The 19,257-nt window shown below is 46.2% G+C and overlaps 1 protein-coding gene across 1 annotated transcript in view; it reads right to left on the reverse strand.

Annotated features, from left to right (window-relative positions):
• Window positions 1-18,932, reverse strand: part of SASH3 (SAM and SH3 domain containing 3) — a 31,825-nt gene extending 12,893 nt beyond the window's left edge. The window contains exons 1-2 of the mRNA XM_088461828.1: window positions 18,762-18,932; window positions 7,766-7,861 (exon numbers count right to left, since the gene is read on the reverse strand). Of these exons, the coding sequence (XP_088317954.1) occupies window positions 7,766-7,861; window positions 18,762-18,818 (153 nt within the window). The 5' untranslated portion in view covers window positions 18,819-18,932. The remainder of the gene's footprint in view (window positions 1-7,765; window positions 7,862-18,761) is intronic.
• Between the last annotated feature and the right edge of the window lie 325 nt (window positions 18,933-19,257).

Consider the following 19,257-nt stretch of genomic DNA (forward strand, 5'->3'; position numbering starts at 1 on the left):
GTGATCGTGAGTGGGGACTCACTATTTTGTCACGGTTTGGCCATATTTGACATGATCTGTCATTCCAATGTGTCGGAATCGGCCAGATCGGGTAAAATATCGCTGTGTACGTGGCCAGCATTAGTCCCTGTGAGACAGGACTGGAGCTCTGGGCATACCATGCTTTGAACCCCGCAGAGTGCAGAAATGATGTAGATGGTCGCATCGCACTCATGGCCCAATTGGCATTAACTCCAGAGGCCTACAGGTCTGTGTTGGTGATGCTGGCAACAGGTGGTGACAAGTAACATGGCGTGTCACCTATTGTCTTCATCCTGCCTAATTTCTCCATTTATTACTCTGATGTTGTAAAGATATGTAATCGTACTGTTACTGCACCATTGCTATGGCAGTTTCTCTGTTACTTAGTATTTTCCCTGCATAGTGCTGCGGAAACTATGTGGTGCCTTAAAAATGAAACATAATAATAATAAGAGGGGGTAAAACCCGTAGCTTGCTAAAGTTTTATTTTTGGGAATAGAACACTTTCCATCCTGTGCTTTTGTGAATACATCTCACAGGCTTCAATACCATTATTTGATGTTCTGCTAAGCCGAGTGCTGCTTTGTGTGAGGGATCTGAAAGCCGCAGGTTCTAAGTTCCCAAAAACACAATGACAAAGGGTTAAAAACCCAGCAACGACACCATCCGGCTCTTTGATCTAACCATAACACCTACGTCTCTCGCCTTTGCAGCAAGATAGAGCTCTGAGGCTGAAAAGCACCTGAAATAACGATATTATCAAATTTTTCAGTGGAATTTAAGCTTAGAATGATTTTACCGTTGTGTAAGCAGTAACTGGGATGTTTGTGTGATACACTGCGGCAGACCATTGTGCAATCGCCTAGGTGATAGCAAACAAACAATGTATGACAATGTCTATCTGTAATGTTTCAGAGATGCTTCCTACAATTGGAGAGGGATTGTTTGATCATACTGAGCAACGTTACATATCGCCTGGCGGTTTGGTTATGATGGGGATTTTATTGATGGATGATAATTACTTTTTAGCAGAGAAAGTAACATACCGTTTCTAATCATACAAATAAAAGACAAAAGTTATTGTTGATCAATAGAAATGTAAGTAAGCATATTCCAAAATGTTGCTTGCAAAAAAAAAAAGTTTTCCTTCCCTCCATATTACAAAAAAAAGAAAACCACCGAAAAGCCACCATGAAAGCCAAAATGTTTTATTTGTATTTTAAAATGGGCATGTTATAAAACAAAAACTTTTTTTCCCTAGAAACAGTAAAATTGGAGTAGTAAGAAAAAAAAGCTTTAAAAACTAAAAAAAAAAACCCCCCCAAAAACCCACCAAGCTGTGAATACAAAGCATTTGCAGTGAAATATTGGTCATTTGACGAAATTGCGTTTTTTAATGCCATCGAAACTTGTAATAAGGAAAGATTAGATTTAGGAAAAATGTAATAATTGCAGGCGAAAAATATAATTCTGCAATGGCGTAAATATTTGGCAAAAATTGGCACTTTTATTATAAACATATTTACATAAAGATTTATGTTACATATGAATATATTTATGCACATAGGGCCTGATTCAGAGCCGGACGCTCTGACAAGAGTGCTCGCTCTGAATCAGGGCCGTCCTACCTAATATTGGAGCGGCCTCCTGGCCGCTCGCATAGCTGTGGGTGACCACCCACAGCTTATGCGAGCGGCCAAAAAGATGGTTTGCGATGAGACCCTTGCGGTAGGGTCTCGTTGGCCGCAAGCCCTGGAGTGCTTTTGGCTCTATCAGAGCCAAAAACACTCCCACTGACATCACTAGTGATGTCAGTGGGGCCGGACCCAGACGGTAGGCGTTCCCATGGGAACGCCTCCGTCTGGGCAGCCACGCCGCCGGCACGCCCACCAAAGGGGGCGTGCTGTCACTCACCATCGACAGCACGCCCTCGACAACTCCCATCGACAGACGGCTTCCCCGTCGCTATCCGGGTCTCGCGCATGCACACGACGGAGCAGCCTCCGTCGTGCGCATGCGCACTTGGGCAACATCGACCCGCTTGCGAGCGCTTAGCGCTCAATATTTTCTTACGTTTCATAATTTCGGAAATTCGAAAAACAATTCAGTACTTTAGAAAAAAATAATTCACTGACTTTCCTCGGTGTGATGATATTTGTGATGGACTTTTTTTTGGCTTGCTTTCTATACATGCTTTTTTGCTACTTCTGTTCTTTTTTATTCTATATTTAATATCAGAAAACAAATCATGTTTAACATATAATCACATATTTTTCAGTATTTGTGACAGTATCCTCCATATAGTGAAATAAACAAAGCCTGTACTCTTTGCTTAAGCCTGTAACAAAAACAAATGCCAACGTGCCTTTCACCTGAGAGATGCTCCGTGGCTCCAGTTATTAGCCAAACAGCCTAGATGTTTATAATGCAAGTGAACTTGGCCAGCATGCTAATTGTGATCACTGCTGGTTAGGCTATAAGCAGAAGCGGCCCAATGCGGTATGCAGGAGTTAGTATTGCAGGAGGGCGCTGGGCTTGAGAGGCGTAACTGGCCGCCGCCTCGTTTGCTATTTTAATAAGCGGGTGTGGTGCCACTTTAAATTTGGCGCAGACCGTGAGCCAATCGCGGCTTGTGGACCAGTGGCAAATAGGCAGCAAGTTAATCGTGGCTTGTGGACCAGCAGCCAATTAGAAGCAGCCGTCAGATGCCGCTAAGCAGAGGCTTCAGTATAGCGGCGGCGGTCAATAGAACAGGATGTCACTTAAAGAGCACCGGCGGACGTGGAAGAGGCTGGAAGATGTTGCTGCTGGCCAGAACAGGTCGGCAGCAGAAGAAAGAAGATGAAGACTGGATAGTGCTGCAGGTGGTGGGAAGCAAAGAGCTAAACAAAGCTCCCGTCTGCTGCCTCTCCCAACTTGGCCACCGGTAATTTACCACTTCCCCTCCCTAGACCACCAGGTTCAGGCATTAGGCTTGTGCGTGTGCTCAGGCCACAGGCCTGTGGGGCATGTTAGGCAGGCAGATTGCTCATGCCACAAGTAAAAGTGACTCTGGGCATTAGACCCAGGCCACTTTATGTGCCCAATGGTAGGCAGGCAATAGTCTGAGCCCCTGATGAGTGGCTGGGCATTAGGCCCAGTCCACTACTTAGTAAAAGATAGGTAAGGGGGCCCTACTATGTGACATAATGTGTATAAGGAATACTATTGTGTGGCATAATGTGTAAAAGGGGCACTATTGTGTGGCATAATGTGTATAAGAGGTACTTCTGTGAGGCATAATGTGTATGAAGGGCACTACTGTGTGGCGTAATGTGTATAAGGGGCACTACTGTGTGGCGTAATGTGTATAAGGAGCACTACTGTGTGATGTAATGTGTATAATGGGCACTACTGTGTGGCGTAATGTGTATAAGGAGCACTACTGTGTGATGTAATGTGTATAATGGGCACTACTATGTGGCATAATGTGCATAAGGGGCTCTATGTGGCATAATGTGTATAAGGGGTACTTCTGTGTGGCATAATGTGTAAAGGGGTACTACTGTGTGGCATAATGTGCATAAGGGGTACTACTGTGTGGCATAATGTGCATAAGGGGCTTTATGTGGCATAATGTGTATTAAGGGCACTACTCTGTGGCATAATGTGTATAAGGAAATCTATCTAGGCTGGTTAGCCTTGGCTGGAGTTATAGCAGACTCCTAAGTGCAAAATAGATTTTAGGGAAAATTTCAGTGTTAGACCGGTGTTACTGGTTATATACTCAGCTGACATTGAATGAATTGACCACTCCTATCTTTGTCTCCAACAAGTAATCAGCAATTATTATCTCAAAGTCTGCTGCAGACCATTGCTCCTGATGTGCTGCTTTATTTGAATTATATATTTAGGTAATCACTCAGCAATTATTATATCAAAGTCTGCTGCAGAGCATTGCTCCTGATGTGCTGCTTTATTTGAATTATATATTTAGATAATCAGCAATTATTATCTTCATGTCTGCTGCAGTCTTATAATATTTTATTGTATATAAATTGCCATAAGTACTATCTCCAGTCTTTAGATTGTGTGTAGGCATGATTGATCTTAAGCTCTAAACATTTGGTATGTGCTACATGTTTGTTTAAGCCATTTTATTGCTGGGTCTGTATTGGCTGGCCAGTGGGGCACTGTCATTAATTAGGATGCACACTTGGCTACATCTGTACTTAAATATCATTCACTAGGCTGGTTAGCCTTGGCTGGAGTTATAGCAGACTCCTAAGTGCAAACTCACAAGTGCAAAATAGATTTTAGGGAAAATGTCAGCATTAGACCGGCGTTAAACCGAAGGAAAACAGAAGGAGAACATTTCATCAAACACAACTAAACTGCTATCAATACTGCATATGGACCTCTCACAGTCCTGTCATTTCCATCTTAAAAATATTTCCAGGATCAGACCCTTTCTCACCCAGGATGCAACTAAGACGTTAATACACTCACTGGTCATCTCAAGATTGGATTACTGTAACCTTCTCCTATCTGGCCTCCCCAAATCCCATCTCGCTCCTCTCCAGTCTATCCTTAATGCTGCTGCACGGCTTAGCTTCCTCTACAAACGCTTTACATCTGCCTCCCCTCTCCTACAAGCCCTCCACTGGCTCCCCTTCCCCTTCAGAGCCCAATTCAAGGTTCTCACACTCACTTACAAAGCCCTCACACACTCCTCTCCCATTTACATCTCTGACCTCATCTCCCTTCACTTTCCTGTCCGCCCCCTTAGTTCAACAAATGCACACCTCCTCTCATGCCAGCTGATTACTTCCTCCCACTCCCGCCTCCAAGACTTTGCCCGTGCCGCTCCCCACCTCTGGAACTCTCTCCCTCTCCCCATCAGACTCTCCACCTCTCTACAATCCTTCAAATGGGCTCTCAAGACCCACTACTTCATCAACGCTTTCCAGCTCTCATCCTAACTTGCTACTACATGCTCCCTCCTCCCTGTCTTCCCCAACTGTATCACACCCATCTGTCTGCCCCTCCCCTTGAGAATGTAAGCTCTTGCGAGCAGGGCCCTCTACCCTCTTGTGCTTCTCCTTACTATATGTTCATCTACCTCTTACTCACCACTAGGACACCTAACACTTGGTGCCTATGCTTTGCTGCTTATGTGGGTGTTATGGCCACCTATGTATCAATGTATATTATCCATGTCCTTGTTCTTCATTGTATTGTATTTTACTGTAAGTCACTTTTTGGGTATGTACCTTGTAAGGCGCTGCGGAACACTTGTGGTGCCATATAAATAAACGATAATAATAATAATAATAATAATAATAATAATAATAATAATAATGGACACCTATGGAGCATCAAGTGTGAGTATACTACCTCTTCACTACAAACACCTGCTGCCTGCATAACCAGGACATGCAACACTGAACTCCTTGTTTGATCATTGTTAAGACATTATCTCACTTACTACTATTTATGCTGCCTCTTTTTTCACAAAAAACTAAATTCTTATTTGTACCAATGCAAAGTAACCTCTAAACCTTGCATATACGGTTTGATTGCTTTTGCCTAGCCTCACAACTTTGAACATTTTTTTTATTACTCATTTTCAAAACACTTTAAATCACATATATTCCCCTCAATAAAACAAACAAACAAACAAACAAACAAAAAAACAACAACTTTGTTCATCAAGCACACGCATTCACCAACAGTGTTCTTTCACCAGCATTTTTGAAAAACCTTCAACACTGTCGTTCTCACACATACACTATTCTTACCTCATCCACACCGTGACCATGTTTTCTTCAAATTCTCACTTTACTCAGTGCCTACCTAATCCTTCATTCTGCTTCTGCCCCCTGTTCCCACCTCTATCCTTCATCACTAGTCTCCTCCCCTTCTCTCCCCTCCTCTGTCTGTATGAATCCCCTCTGTTTCCCTCCTTCTTCTCTCCTGTTACTTCTCTCTCATTCTTTTCTCCCCCACAATGGTCCTACTATCCAAACACTAAGCTGAGCACCCACCCTCCTCTCCCTATCACTTTACCACACCTTCATCTACATCACACTAATCTCCCTTCCTTTCCTACAAATGCATCCCACCTTTCTTGCCTATTGATCACTTCCTTCCACTCCTGCCTCCATGATCTCGCCCGTGCTGCTCCCTACCTCTGGAACTCTCTCCCTCTCCCTATCAGACTCTCCACCTCTCTACAAGTCTTCAAACGGGCTCTCAAGACTCACTACTTCAAAGCCTACCAGCTCTCATCCTAACCTGCTGCTTACATGCTTCTTCCTCACTGTCTACCCTATCTGGGTCACCCTTGTCTGTCTCCCCCCCCCCTATAGATTGTAAGCCTTCACGAGCAGGACCCTCTTCCCTCATGTGTTTTTTCTTCCCTCACTCATACGATCATCTACTCAAAACTCTCCACAAGGACACTTAATACTTGGTAGCTGATGCCCTACTGCTTTTTTGAGTGTTATGATCGCTGCACCAATGTTTATAAACATTCTGTATTGTCTTGTACTGTAAGTCGCTATTTTACGAGTTTACTAATTTGTTAATGCACTTTGTGAGGCGCTGCGGAACCCTTGTGGCACCATATAAATAAAGGATAATAATAATAATGTGGCATAATGTGTATAAGGGGCACTACTGTGTGGCATAATGTGTATAAGGGCCATTACTGTGAGGCATAATGTGTATAAAGGGCACTATTGTGTGGCGTAATGTGTATAAGGGGCACTACTGTGTGGCATAATGTGTATAAAGGGCACTATTGTGTAGCGTAATGTATATAAGGGACACATCTCTGTAGCGTAATGTGTATAAGGGGCACTACTGTGTGGCGTAATGTGTATAATGGGCACTACTGTGTGGCGTCATGTGTATATGGGGCACTACTGTGTGGTGTTACATGAGGAAGGGGTAAATATGAGACATGTCAAGATTACATATTTGTAAGCTAAAATGTATAGCTTGCTGTGGGTGCCTTGCACCGGCCCTGGCTATAAGCACACTGAATCAATGTTATATCACATGAGATGACAGTCACTGAGTGGTCTGATTATTTTATTTAATAATCCTCCTATTAATAAAGTAAGAGGATTGTATATTTCACATTTTATTCATTTGTCAACTAAATTGACTATTGATTTATTTTTTATTATTTTAGAGAGATAAAGTGAATGGAGATAAAGTACCAACCAATCAGCTCCTAACTGTCACTTTCCAGGCTGTGTTTGGAAAATGGCAGTTAGGAGCTGATTGGTTGGTACTTTATCTCTCTCCACTTCATCACTCTCCAAGGCTTTGTACATGTCTCCCAGGCAGTGTGGATTTTGTTATTTAGATCCGCCATGTCGGTAATGGGTTGGCTGAATGTGCTATTGGGCTATGACGTCACAGTCAAGCACCGCGCTCCTAAGCAAAGAACATGCTGCATGCCGCTGGAAAGAGGTGGCACCAGGAAAGGGAAAGGGGTGGTTATTGTACTAGTCACATGACATTATGGGGTCTATGTACTAAGCAGTGTTAGGAGACAGAGTGAAAAGTGATAAGAAAGTGATAAGGTGCCAGCCAATCAGCTCCCAACTGTCATTTTTCAAACACAGCCTGTGAGATGACAGTTGGGAGCTGATTGGCTGGCACCTTATCACAAACTTATCACTTTTCACTCAGTCTCTTATCACTGCTTAGTACATAGACCCCTATATGAGTTAATAGCTCCTGGACTCACTTCATTCTCCAAGTTGAACTCCTTGTCGCACACAACGGGGGAGCTCGGCTTCGTCTTTCCGAAATCCTTGAAACTGCTGGAGCGTTGCAATGAGAGCTGGAGAAAAATACAGCACAGTATGAACGACAGCGGAACCGGCACCTTATTCACATAATCAGGGATCACAACTCCAAATCTCAATATGTTCTTTCTAAGCTGCGTTGTGCCATGGAAATTAACCTCTTCGCTGCTGAGTGTTTTCTCGCTCCTGTGCTGAACCCATTTTTACAACATTAAATTCGTCACATCCCAACATCAATATCACTCATTTATTCATGCAGCACTCACACAGATTATACCGTGATTTTTCAGAAGTCATTAGTCAAACAAAATTTTAACCAAAATCACCCAAAAAGTGGATATTTTTCCTGTAAATGTATGAAAGTGAAGTCATTATTTATTTCTTATAAACACTACACAGAAATACTCTGTTCTTTCTTTATAATTAATTATAATTGATTCAAATGCTTTCCCTGTGTAGGAATATGGTACCCTAACAAGGCTTACCGCATTAAATGATCGGACTCCTATCTTATTTGAAGCAAAATGAGAGAGATCTGGGCTCTAAATGACCCCATCTGGATTTTTTTTGTGTACATTTTTAGTGGTTAACTGGTGATCAGACAATTGCTAAGGGGTAGAGAGAAGACTCCAGAAGGGTTCCTCCATATCTGTTTGGGTCAGTATGATCTAGATAAGACACAGGAGTCTATGGACCTGATTAATCAACGAGCTTTATCATCCACGAGTGATAAAAGATGTTGTGTATGATAATGATGCTCCAGCCAATCAGCTCCCAACTGCCTTCTGTTTGAAGAATTACATTTGGGAGCTGATTGGCTGGAGCATCATTATCTAACACAACGAGTTTTATCACTCGTCGTGAGTGATAAAACTTGTTGATAAATGAGGTCCTGCGTATTAAGCCTTGGCGAGAGATAAAGTACCAACCAAACACCTCCAAACTGTATTTTTTCAAACACAGCCTGTAAAGTGATAGGAGCTGACTGGTTGGTACTTTATCTCCCTCCACTTTATCTCTCTCCAAGGCTTAGTACATAGACTATATAGGGTGTAGTTATATGACCAGCGGCCGCAAGGAAACTAGAATGACGCGGGCCCGATCGAGGCAAGTACGGTCGCTCGTTCTACTTAACTGCGGGGGGGAGGGTTAGGGTTAGGCCCCCCTCCCCCGGGAATGTTGGTGTTAGGCTAGGGGAAGGGAGGGTTAGGGTTAGGAAGGTTAGGCACCCCCCCGGGAAGGTTAGGGTTAGGCTAGGGGAAGGGAGGGTTAGGCACCCCCCCCCGGGAAGGTTAGGGTTAGGCGAGGGGGAGGGGGTAGGGTTAGGCACCCCTGGGGGGAGGTTAGGGTTAGGCACCCCCCCGGGAAGGTTAGGGTTAGGCTAGAGGAAGGGGGGTAGGGTTAGGCACCCCTGGGGGGAGGTTAGGGTTAGGCACCCCCGGGGAGAGGTTAGGGTTAGGCACCCCACGGGAAGGTTAGGGTTAGGCTAGGGGAAGGGGGGGTAGGGTTAAGCACCCCCGGGGAGAGGTTAGGGTTAGGCACCCCCCGGGAAGGTTAGGGTTAGGCTAGGGGAAGGGAGGGGGTAGGGTTAGGCACCCCTGGGGGGAGGTTAGGGTTAGGCACCCCCCCGGGAAGGTTAGGGTTAGGGATTGGAGAGGGATGGTTAGGTTTGGGCACTAACGGGGGGGAGGTTAGGGTTAGGGGGGGGAGAGGGGAGGGTTAGACTGACTTACCTGCGCTGTCGGCATTCTGTCCTGTCGGCCTCTCCCTGTCAGGATCTGAACCGACAGTAAAACAATCCCATTCCTATAATGTGCCCAACACCAGCCAATATTTGCACCTTTAACCAACCTCCAAATTATTTAAACATCTTGACCTGGAATACTAAACGTGTCCAAAGAACACAGTGATTATGCAATCAGGCCGCGCAGGTACAGGGCCTGATACAGAGATGTACTCAGTGGCCATATTCAGGGGGTTGAGCAATTATTAGTAACCCGTGCATTCGTCTAATTCGCACCGCGCATGTGCAGCCACTTGCAGCAACTTCGCAATTGCAGTGCAATTGACGGTTAGCGAGCATTTGGGGGTGGCAGCGTGTAGTCGTGGCGAAGAACAAGGGCATGCTGCAACCATTTTCGGGCCATGTCACACCCTGCGTCGACGATTCCGTAAGCAATAAAAATTACATTTGTAGCAGCAATTATTGCTGAACGACCATTTTGTTCTCATTTAAGGAGGACCTGAAAATTTTGAGGGTCTCCTACCAGCCAAAAAAAAAACTTTAATTCCATCTTACTTATATCTGATTGGTTGGTTATGCTATCCAATCAGGTACAAGGGATTTAGCAAGAAAAATATATGTGGAACTTTTCAACCTATCGGAACAGAGAGAGTGGCCGCAGCAGCAGCCGCAGTCTCCTCTGCCTGTGGGGGGGACCGATCACATTGATCTCGCTCCTCCTGGAGATGCTCCGGGCTGAGGGGCTCACAGCGCCCCCTCCCCAGTGCGCAGCGCTGCTTTGCCACACAGCAAATAGGATTTTTCCCCTAAGGGGGTGTGATCATGCCTCCCGTGATTAGGCCATTCCACCACCGGCTATGCACCATAGCTTGCGTATTTACACACTGAGCATGCTTTGGAATGAAGCGTGAACAACTACAGGCGATGACAAGTCACATGTGGTTGACATACCCTGCACGTTGCCTAGTGAGCAGGTTTCATCAGGAGAGAAAGACCTAAAGTGTGTCATTTCATGATATGCTGATACATTGTGATAAGAAAGTAACGCCGGCACTGTACACACTACACTAGAGATTGTTTCCACCAGTACCAGACAGTGCGGTTCTCACTTCTGTGCAGAATGCTGAAACCTCATATTCTCTGTATGCCGCTAAGGCTGGCCGATAAGTCACATTAACCCTTCCTGCTGCTGTGCAGGCTGCAGAGCTCGACAGGAAGAGCGGTCACACCTGAGAGATGACGGGAAACCGAGCAGAGTTTAACTAATCAGACAAAGAAATGAGGCTCCGGCAGAGACGCTTCTGTAGCTGTTTTAGTAAAATGGGAACATGTTTTCTTGCTTAATTACTTGCTGTGTGCAGTGTACAATACACAACATTTGTCTAGACAGTTATAAGGAAATAATCCCCCCATATTCCTTCTTCATTTCAGGTGCGCCCTACAGACCAGGCAAAAAAGTTGCTACATCCATTGTACACTATGGGCCTGATTCAGAGCCGCTCGTAAGCAGCCGCTCGTTTGTTCTGACCGATGTTCGCTCATCTGCGCATGCGTACGGATTGTAATACACATGCGCCAACCAGTCAGTGCGGCCGAAAATCGTTTGTTCGCTATATAGCGAAGGCCTGCTACTTTGAGTGACAGGAGGAGGCGTATGTGGGTGGTAACAGGGGAAGGTGCTTGAAAACGGGGAGTGGAGATCAGAACGCAGGCGTGCTTAAAGGTCAAAACGAGCGTTTTAAGGGTGTGCATAATTAAAACAGCAGCGTCATTGACCACGTCACCTGGTTGTTTTATAGTCAGAACTGCTCGCAATATAGTGGTAGGAAAAACCAGCCACAAGAATAGCGAGCAGTTCATACGCTGTTCGATGTACTCGATTAATCTAATAAATAGCGGACATGACGTACGGTGCGAGCGGCCAGGGGGCGTTTTTATCAAAATTTCGAGCGCAAGTTTTGCTCACTCGTTCAGACTTAGAGGCGTGAACAGACCGCAACGGTTCATTTGAATAGCCACCCCTTGTTTTTAAACGAACGACCGCAAATAGCGAGCGGCTCTGAATGAGGTCCTATGTAGACAAAAGTGATTGCACACCCCCCGCACAAGCAAAATGGTCCCATGCATAGCATTGCACATGAGTTCCAAATGGCCACTAATGTGGTGGTTTCGACAAGAACACTTGGTAGGGAGGCCCATGCACTCGCCGTTCTACAGAAACAACATATGTTTTTATTAGGATAACAATGCCACTTGTCATGTTTCCAGGGCGACGCTGGACATTATTATCTTTATTATTATTATTTCAATTATTATTATCTGGACATTACAGAAAATTCGATAACCTGGATGTACTGGGCAGCTCAGAGTCCAGATCTTAACCCCACTGAGAAGAACCTCTGGGAGGAATTGGAGCGACGGGTGCGTTCTAGGCCGAATCCACCTTCAGGGTCACAGTTGGTCACTGTACATAAGGCAGAATGGCAGAATATACCGCCTGCTGCTGTCCAGGAACTTGTGTACAGTTTGCCAGGAAGGGCGTCTGCTGTAATCGCTACACGTGGTGACCTACAAAGTACTGACGGCAATAATATCTTGTTGATCCTTTTGCTGTCAGTGTCCAATCACTGGGCCTGATTCAGAGCTGCTTGCTCTGAATCAGGGCCGGGCTTTTTTTTTTTCGGAGCGGCCTCCTGGCCGAGCGGCCAGGTTGATGGTCGCGATGGTCAAGACCATCGCGACCATTGTGCTTGCGACGAGACCCTTGTGGTAGGGTCTCGCCCATCGCAAGCCCCAGAGAGCTTTCGGCTCTAACAGAGCCGGAAGCTCTCCACTTGTGATGTCAGTGGGGCCGCTCCCAAACGGTAGGCGTTCTCATGGGAACGCCTCCGTTTGGGCAGCCACCCCCCTGGCCCGCCCACCAAAAGGGGCGAGCTGTCACTCAACATCGACAGCCCCTTTGGTGCAAGACCCAGAGCGAAGGAGTGCCCATCGCTAGCCGGGTCTCACGCATGCGCACGACGGAGCCGGCTCCCTTGTGCGCATGTGCTGTGGGCCACCATCGACCCGGTTGCGAGCGCTCAGCGCTTGCGACAGGGTCTGAATCAGGCCCACTTTTCTCTACATAGTTTAGAAAACTGTACAGTTTAAGCACCATTATGATTAATAAATGGTATATATTTTTGACATTAGTTCCAACTTTTCTGAAGTATTTGAGATTGGGGGCGAGTGCATCGCATTCCGGGGCTTGGTGCATATGAGAAATGCATCAAGCATCAGGTTGCTGTGTCCCACCCTGGAAGTACTGCATTAGTGTACATTACACATTGAATGGTCACCAATGGAATCCCCGCCCCGTATGACTGCATTAGAATGTCAGGCCTGTAGTATCTGTCCTTATGTAAGTGTCGGGTGCTGAACTTGCTGAACGCCTCTATCTCTGCATTAGCAGGAATGGTGATTGATTCAGAGAAAAGGACAATAATACTGCGGAATCTGGCTGGTTTACAGTACAAAATATAATACCGCACGCTTAGGTGGTATAGCGTTATTGGGCACAAGGGTGAACAGCAGCGACCTTTGGTCATCTGTCGAATTCATTTGTTAAATGCCGACAACATTACTGCAGTTCCTGTGATAAATAAGGTTAATTTTCCGATATCAGCGGTGACACTGTAATGTTTGTGTCCGGCGTTAGGGAGACGATGCTGAGTGAAACTGATGCCAGCCTCACACGCAGCGCTGTCACCAAGGATATCATGGTACTGCCAGGTATTGCCACAAGCGTGGTACCTAAACTATCAGCAAGGAAAGAATATCTGGATCATCATTTATTGGACCATTTTTGGGACGCTAAGAACCAAGATGGCAGATAACATCTGTTGGTCTGTGCTTGAGAAATCCGTTTCATTCCGCCATGACCACTGAATGTCAGATTTGTCCAATACCAGATTTGTGGTCGAGTTGGAAATGGATCCAGTCACCTGCTGCTTGGATAAAAGTTTGGTAAGATGTACTGACCCTTCCAAAGAGTGGAGAAGTGGGCAAGTGGACGAGTTACCGATAGCAACCAATCAGCTCCTAGCTAGCATTTATCAAGTAAAATCTATAAAATGATAGGCAGTGACTGATAGGTTGCTAGGGGCAACTCCTCTACTTGTCCACTTCTCCATTTTTTAGAAAACTTGATACATATCCCCCTATGTGCGGACCAACTTTAAGGCTGACAAATGGCCCCATGAGTAACGGTTTGGATCCGCACCAAGGATAGCAGCAGTTGCGGGGGCTTCACTTGAGTGGGTGCACTTGTGCCTAATACAAGGATTGTCCCAAAACCTTAGGGAGGAGATAACTCTCCTCATAGCAGGAAAACAAGTGGACAATTTCTGTTGCTCTCCAAGTAGCCTCAAGCTCCATCTTCCAAAGTGCTCCGTTTGTAATTCACGGCCTGACTGAGAGTTGGACGCAGTTTGCATCGAAGTGCAAAAAAAATACAAATAATAATTTTGCTACCAATGAAGCTGCCATGAGATAAGATCAACTCTGCACAGGTAGCAAATGCCCCTCCCATGCAAATACCAGGGACATGGCAGCAATACAACAGGACCTCGCCGTGTGCATAAGGATGGGCAAAACAACATGACAGTACATGCCCGGAAAGTTATACTGTATGTGCATGATTGGATGTGGTTTAGACGCAGTCGCCAATCACATAGGCTCTCGCCCATCATCAGCTTGCAATTTTTGCCAGGGGTCATCCCACTCCCAGCATATGCGTTTGTTCCTGTTAGGTGGCCGCCTTAGGGGGCATTTTGCGGCAACGCACCCTTACTACACTTTCACCATGTCTAAACGTCCACAAGGATGCCAAGATTGTGGGAGAGGGGAGCGGGTACAAATTACCCGGGCTCTGAAGGGGCCCGAGCGTGATGGGAGGGTGTAACTACAACGCTACGATCAAACCCCCTGGTGCACACTCCCCCCCTCAGTACCGGGTCTATACAATGTCTTGCTGGCACTGCATGCCCCTTCCAGCTCCCGTCCTGGCCTCCTTGGCATGGGAAGTAGCTGTAAGTGCTTGGAAATGGCCAGGGCTCGCAGAGCAACTCGCAGGGAGATGAAAAAACGCACCTAGCTTTTTCCTCCAACTTTGCATGAGGTCAACATGTTTTAGTTGAAAAACTTTCCCCAAACCTACTGGCAACCTATTTGGCGATCACAGGACCCCCTGCCGTACATGGTATTATCATGTTGTGTCTCCATTCAGGGCAAGAGAGCATGACTGAGGGAACTGCATGCAAATCTGCTGTAATCAAATGAGATGAGTAATAAAATGCCGTATAGCGTCCCAGAACTGCTGCCATCTGCAGAAAGTGCGCTAAAAATACATCACATCACAGACACGATCAGTTATCTCAACGCTAGCCATTCCCAAACTAACCCTAAACATTTCGGGTTCCGAACTTTAGATAGACAATAAAAAGGTCAACAATGTCTAGATCGATTACAATTAATAGGTTGACAGGGACAAAAGGTCGACACACTAAATGTCGACATGTAAGAAGGGCAAAATGTCAACACAAAAAAATGGTCGACACATGTTTTTTTTTTTGCAGTTTAGGGTTTGTGTTAGGGTTAGGCACCAGGAGGGCGGGTTAGGGTTATGCACTAGAAGGGACGGTTAGGGTCAGGCATCAGGAGGGAGGATTAGGGTTAGGCACAAATGGGAGGGTTATGGCGAAGCGTAGGGCTAAAAAAAAAAAATGTGTCAACCATTTTTTAGTTGACCTTTTGACCATGTCAACCATTTGTACCTATCGACCTTTAGTGTGTCGATGTTTTGTCCCAGTCGACCTATTGACTGTCTAACATCTGGTGTCTATCTAGACCTTTTTACTGTCTATCTGTTAATCCACACCCAAACATTTTACATCCTTGAACACAGGTGAAAAGATCAAGTAACTGGCAGGACGATATAACGTGATTTTTTTCAGCCGTAGTATAAACAAATCACTTTTAACAATGAATTATTAGGTTACAGTACATTAATGACAGGAAATCAGTTGCCCTTCTCTGGCATAAAATATATTCAGCGTAAATTTAATTTGTGCACAAACAGTACAGCAATCACAAGTCACTACGTCTTCAGACATTTTGTGACGTTTCTATCTTCCATGTTTATAAAGCAAATTATGTGACCCCCCCCCCCTTATATTATTGTGCAGGGGAGGACCCCGCCAATTTCAATCTCAAAATGATGGGCCTGATTCAGACATATATGCTATAACGCCATTGCAGCTGCGATCCGTAGGCAGCTCCTGTGCGCACATATGCAAATGTTGCAGGCACCGAGGAATGTATTGAGACGGCCCCCCGCAGCAGCTTTGCAAATCCCAGCATCTGCGTACAGAGTCGCAGCAACAGTTGCAGATCTTATAAATACCACAGCTCTGAGCAGCGCCATGGTGGCACAGAATGGCCGTGTGCTGAGACGCTGGAGTCTCTTTCACTGCATACGGGATCGCAGCTGCAGGCTGTGGCATTCCTTCATAATGATTGCGACACGCCTGCGTATTTTGCCGCCACTGCCCATTACCTCCCTCCAGCGCTCACTGACTGTCAATCACACTGCAAATAACTGTAATGTACCCTGACGCATGCACAGATAGGCGATAATCGCTCAACTGCGATAAACAACGATATTGCCGCCATCTCTGAATCTGCTCCAATAACAACGTCTTTTATCCTGCAATTTCCTGTTTAATTAAAGGTTAGCGACTTCACAGAATGAGACCACTGTGATCTGAGTCATATGTAAATGGTGGTGACAATAATTCTAGAGACAGCGTATACAAGATTAATGTCAGTATCACTCATGCTGGGTGCACACCGAGGGCCTGATTCAGAGTTGGGAATAGAGGGTCTAATTCAGACCCGCTCGTGAGCGCTCGCAAGCGGGTCGATGTTGGCCCAGTGTGCATGCGCACGACGGAGGCGGCTCCGTCGTGCGCATGCGCGAGACCCGGATAGCGACGGGCAAACCGTCGCTCCGGGTCTCGCACCAAAGGGGGCGTGCTGTCGATGTTGAATGACAGCACGCCCCCTTTGGTGGGCGTGCCGGGGGCGTGCCTGCCCAGACGGAGGCATTCCCATGGGAACGCCTACCCTCTGGGGCCGGCCCCACTGACATCACAAGTTGTCAGTGGAGTGCTCTCGGCTCTGATAGAGCCGAAAGCACTCCAGGGCTTGCGGAAGACGAGACCCTACCACAAGGGTCTCGTCGCAAGCCCGATTGTCGCAATGGTCTTGACCATCGCGACCATCTTCCTGGCCGCTCGCTATAGCTGTGGGTGGTCACCCACAGCTATACGAGCGGCCAGGAGACCACTCTAAAAATGAAGAAGGACGGCCCTGATTCAGAGTTGGGAATAGAGTGAGATATCTCTCTCAACTGATCATCTTGGTGACGCCATGCTGCACTGCAGGTGAGGCAGATTTAAAATGTGCAGAGAGATTTAGATTTGGGAGGGAGGTGTCCAAACTGACATCTAAATTGTAGAGTAATAATAAAGCTGTGCAGTATTTGTGGGCTACATGTAAAAGCAGACAGTATTTACCCTACATGCAAAAAAAATGTATGTATTTACACCCCTTGCATTGCAACATGGTTTGCCCAGGTACACAGTTAAGTGCTATCTCTCTCTCTATTCCCAACTCTGAATCAGGCCCTGAGACCACGGACTGGTCAGCAGGCCCATCCACCGTCAGAGTGATAAGCTATGCAGACTTACCAATCGGCCGCCCCTGATGTCTGGGCTGACAGCACAACTGGATGGGCAGTCACGCAGCTCCTGAGTAAAGTCTGACCTGTCTCACGCACTGTGTCTCTCTCCTGGTGCACAGAGAGCTCTCATGCCGCGAAGGAGACCGCAAGGGCTAATGTACTGTATGCACACCCATGAAATGGCGTTCAAACGGTCAGACACACCTGCGTTTGCCTAACCAACCCCCATTACCTCCCCCAAACACTGACTACCTGTCATTCACTTTGTGAGTGAATCCTCTGTGCAAGCGGAATCGCAAACCAATCGTTGCGCATGCGCAGTACGGCTTTCACGCATACGCAATGGCTAGAGATCAGTCAATCTTCATAAATATCGCCATTACGTACATCTCAGGCCCCTGGTTTTTACACTTGTTCCGCAGCAGAATCTTTTATTCCAAATTTCAGTTATGTTAGACAACACATCCCAGAATACATTGTAGTTTAGAGTTAGTGGTCCTTTAAAGCACAGCTTCTCAAACTCGGTCCTCAGGACCCCACACAGTGCATGTTTTCCAGGTCTCCTCACAGAATCGCAAGTGAAGCAATTAGCTCCACCTGTTTTAAAATGTGTCAGTGAGGAATTAATGCACCTGTGCACCTGCTGAGTGACCTGGAAAACGTGACCTGTGTGGGGTCCTGAGGACCGAGTTTCAGAACCACTGCTTTAAAGGGTTTCTTTCACTAGAGCACAACTAGTGTCCTTCCTCCCTATATATACCTGGTCCTCAGAGTGTAAATGGCTGGAGACAGGGGCGTTGGGCCCACAGAAGAGCAGAGGGCTGATATTACCAGATCCAATAGCAGCGGTATCTTTGCCATTAGCTGGAGGATGCAAGCGATGGTGGTAACCACGGCAATCTTGGCAAAAAACATTTCCATCGGATTGGGAACGTCCATGGTGGCCGACCATCGGTTTATGATGACCGTCCCTATTTCAGTCACGTTCCATCGTCCCCAGGCATTTCCATACTAGTAAGGGATGGAGTCCTCCAAGCTTCTATATGACTGGAGTCCTCCAGCCCTCAGGGGCCAGCAGTGACATGGAGGACATAGCAGCAGCTGTCTAAGAGGGGTGGATAGGGGAGAAACTTTAAAGTACACAACCTCTTTACCCTATATACTGTATGTGTACTTCCCTAAAGATTATATAGTCCTGTTTCCTGCATTATTACACCTTCTTTTTCTGTAAATACAATAATATGAAGACTCTGTGCTATATGCATGTTTATTTGCACCAATACAATTGCGAGACCCCCGAACAACCTGAGACAAGTTGTGCATCTCATGCCTGTGGGGTATAAATATGCTAATCTCCTACCAGTCATACACTTATTTATTCAATCACCCCTTTTCAGTTTTATCTGACCTTTTTCTTCTGAGCGGGGTCCTTGTCAGCGGCGTTGGAGGGTTTCCGTCGCAGCATCCTGTGATTGATTTGTGAGGCTCTGAGGTACGAGGCACAGTATCAGTGCACGAGCTGCTCAGGCGAATTCTGCTTCTTTTTGTTGTCTTTTTTTTTTGCAAAGGGATTGAAAGTATCACAGGAAACGAGGCCACGTGATCAGCCTAAAGGGCCATTTCTCGCTCAGAGTGTTGCAGAAGGGACCTGTGAATAAGGAAGGAAACCGCAGCAGCATCACCACCCAGCAGCTGTGCTTAACACAGAGCAAGTCCTGAGGCAGCAATAGAGACCGCCCGAGTACTGCCTGTCACCGGGACCACCCCGGCCTTCATGTGTCCTATTGGTGTTGAAACCTGTGAGGTTAACAATAGGCACCTGCGGAATTGTGCAATGGAGTTCAGGCCAGACAGTTTGTCCTCAACCAGTCTTGCAGGTTTATTAAAGCTGAGTACACACTGAC

The sequence above is a fragment of the Taudactylus pleione genome, unplaced genomic scaffold (assembly GCF_031769625.1).
Source record: "Taudactylus pleione unplaced genomic scaffold, aTauple2 ptg001107l, whole genome shotgun sequence".
Classification (NCBI taxonomy): Eukaryota; Metazoa; Chordata; class Amphibia; order Anura; family Myobatrachidae; genus Taudactylus; species Taudactylus pleione.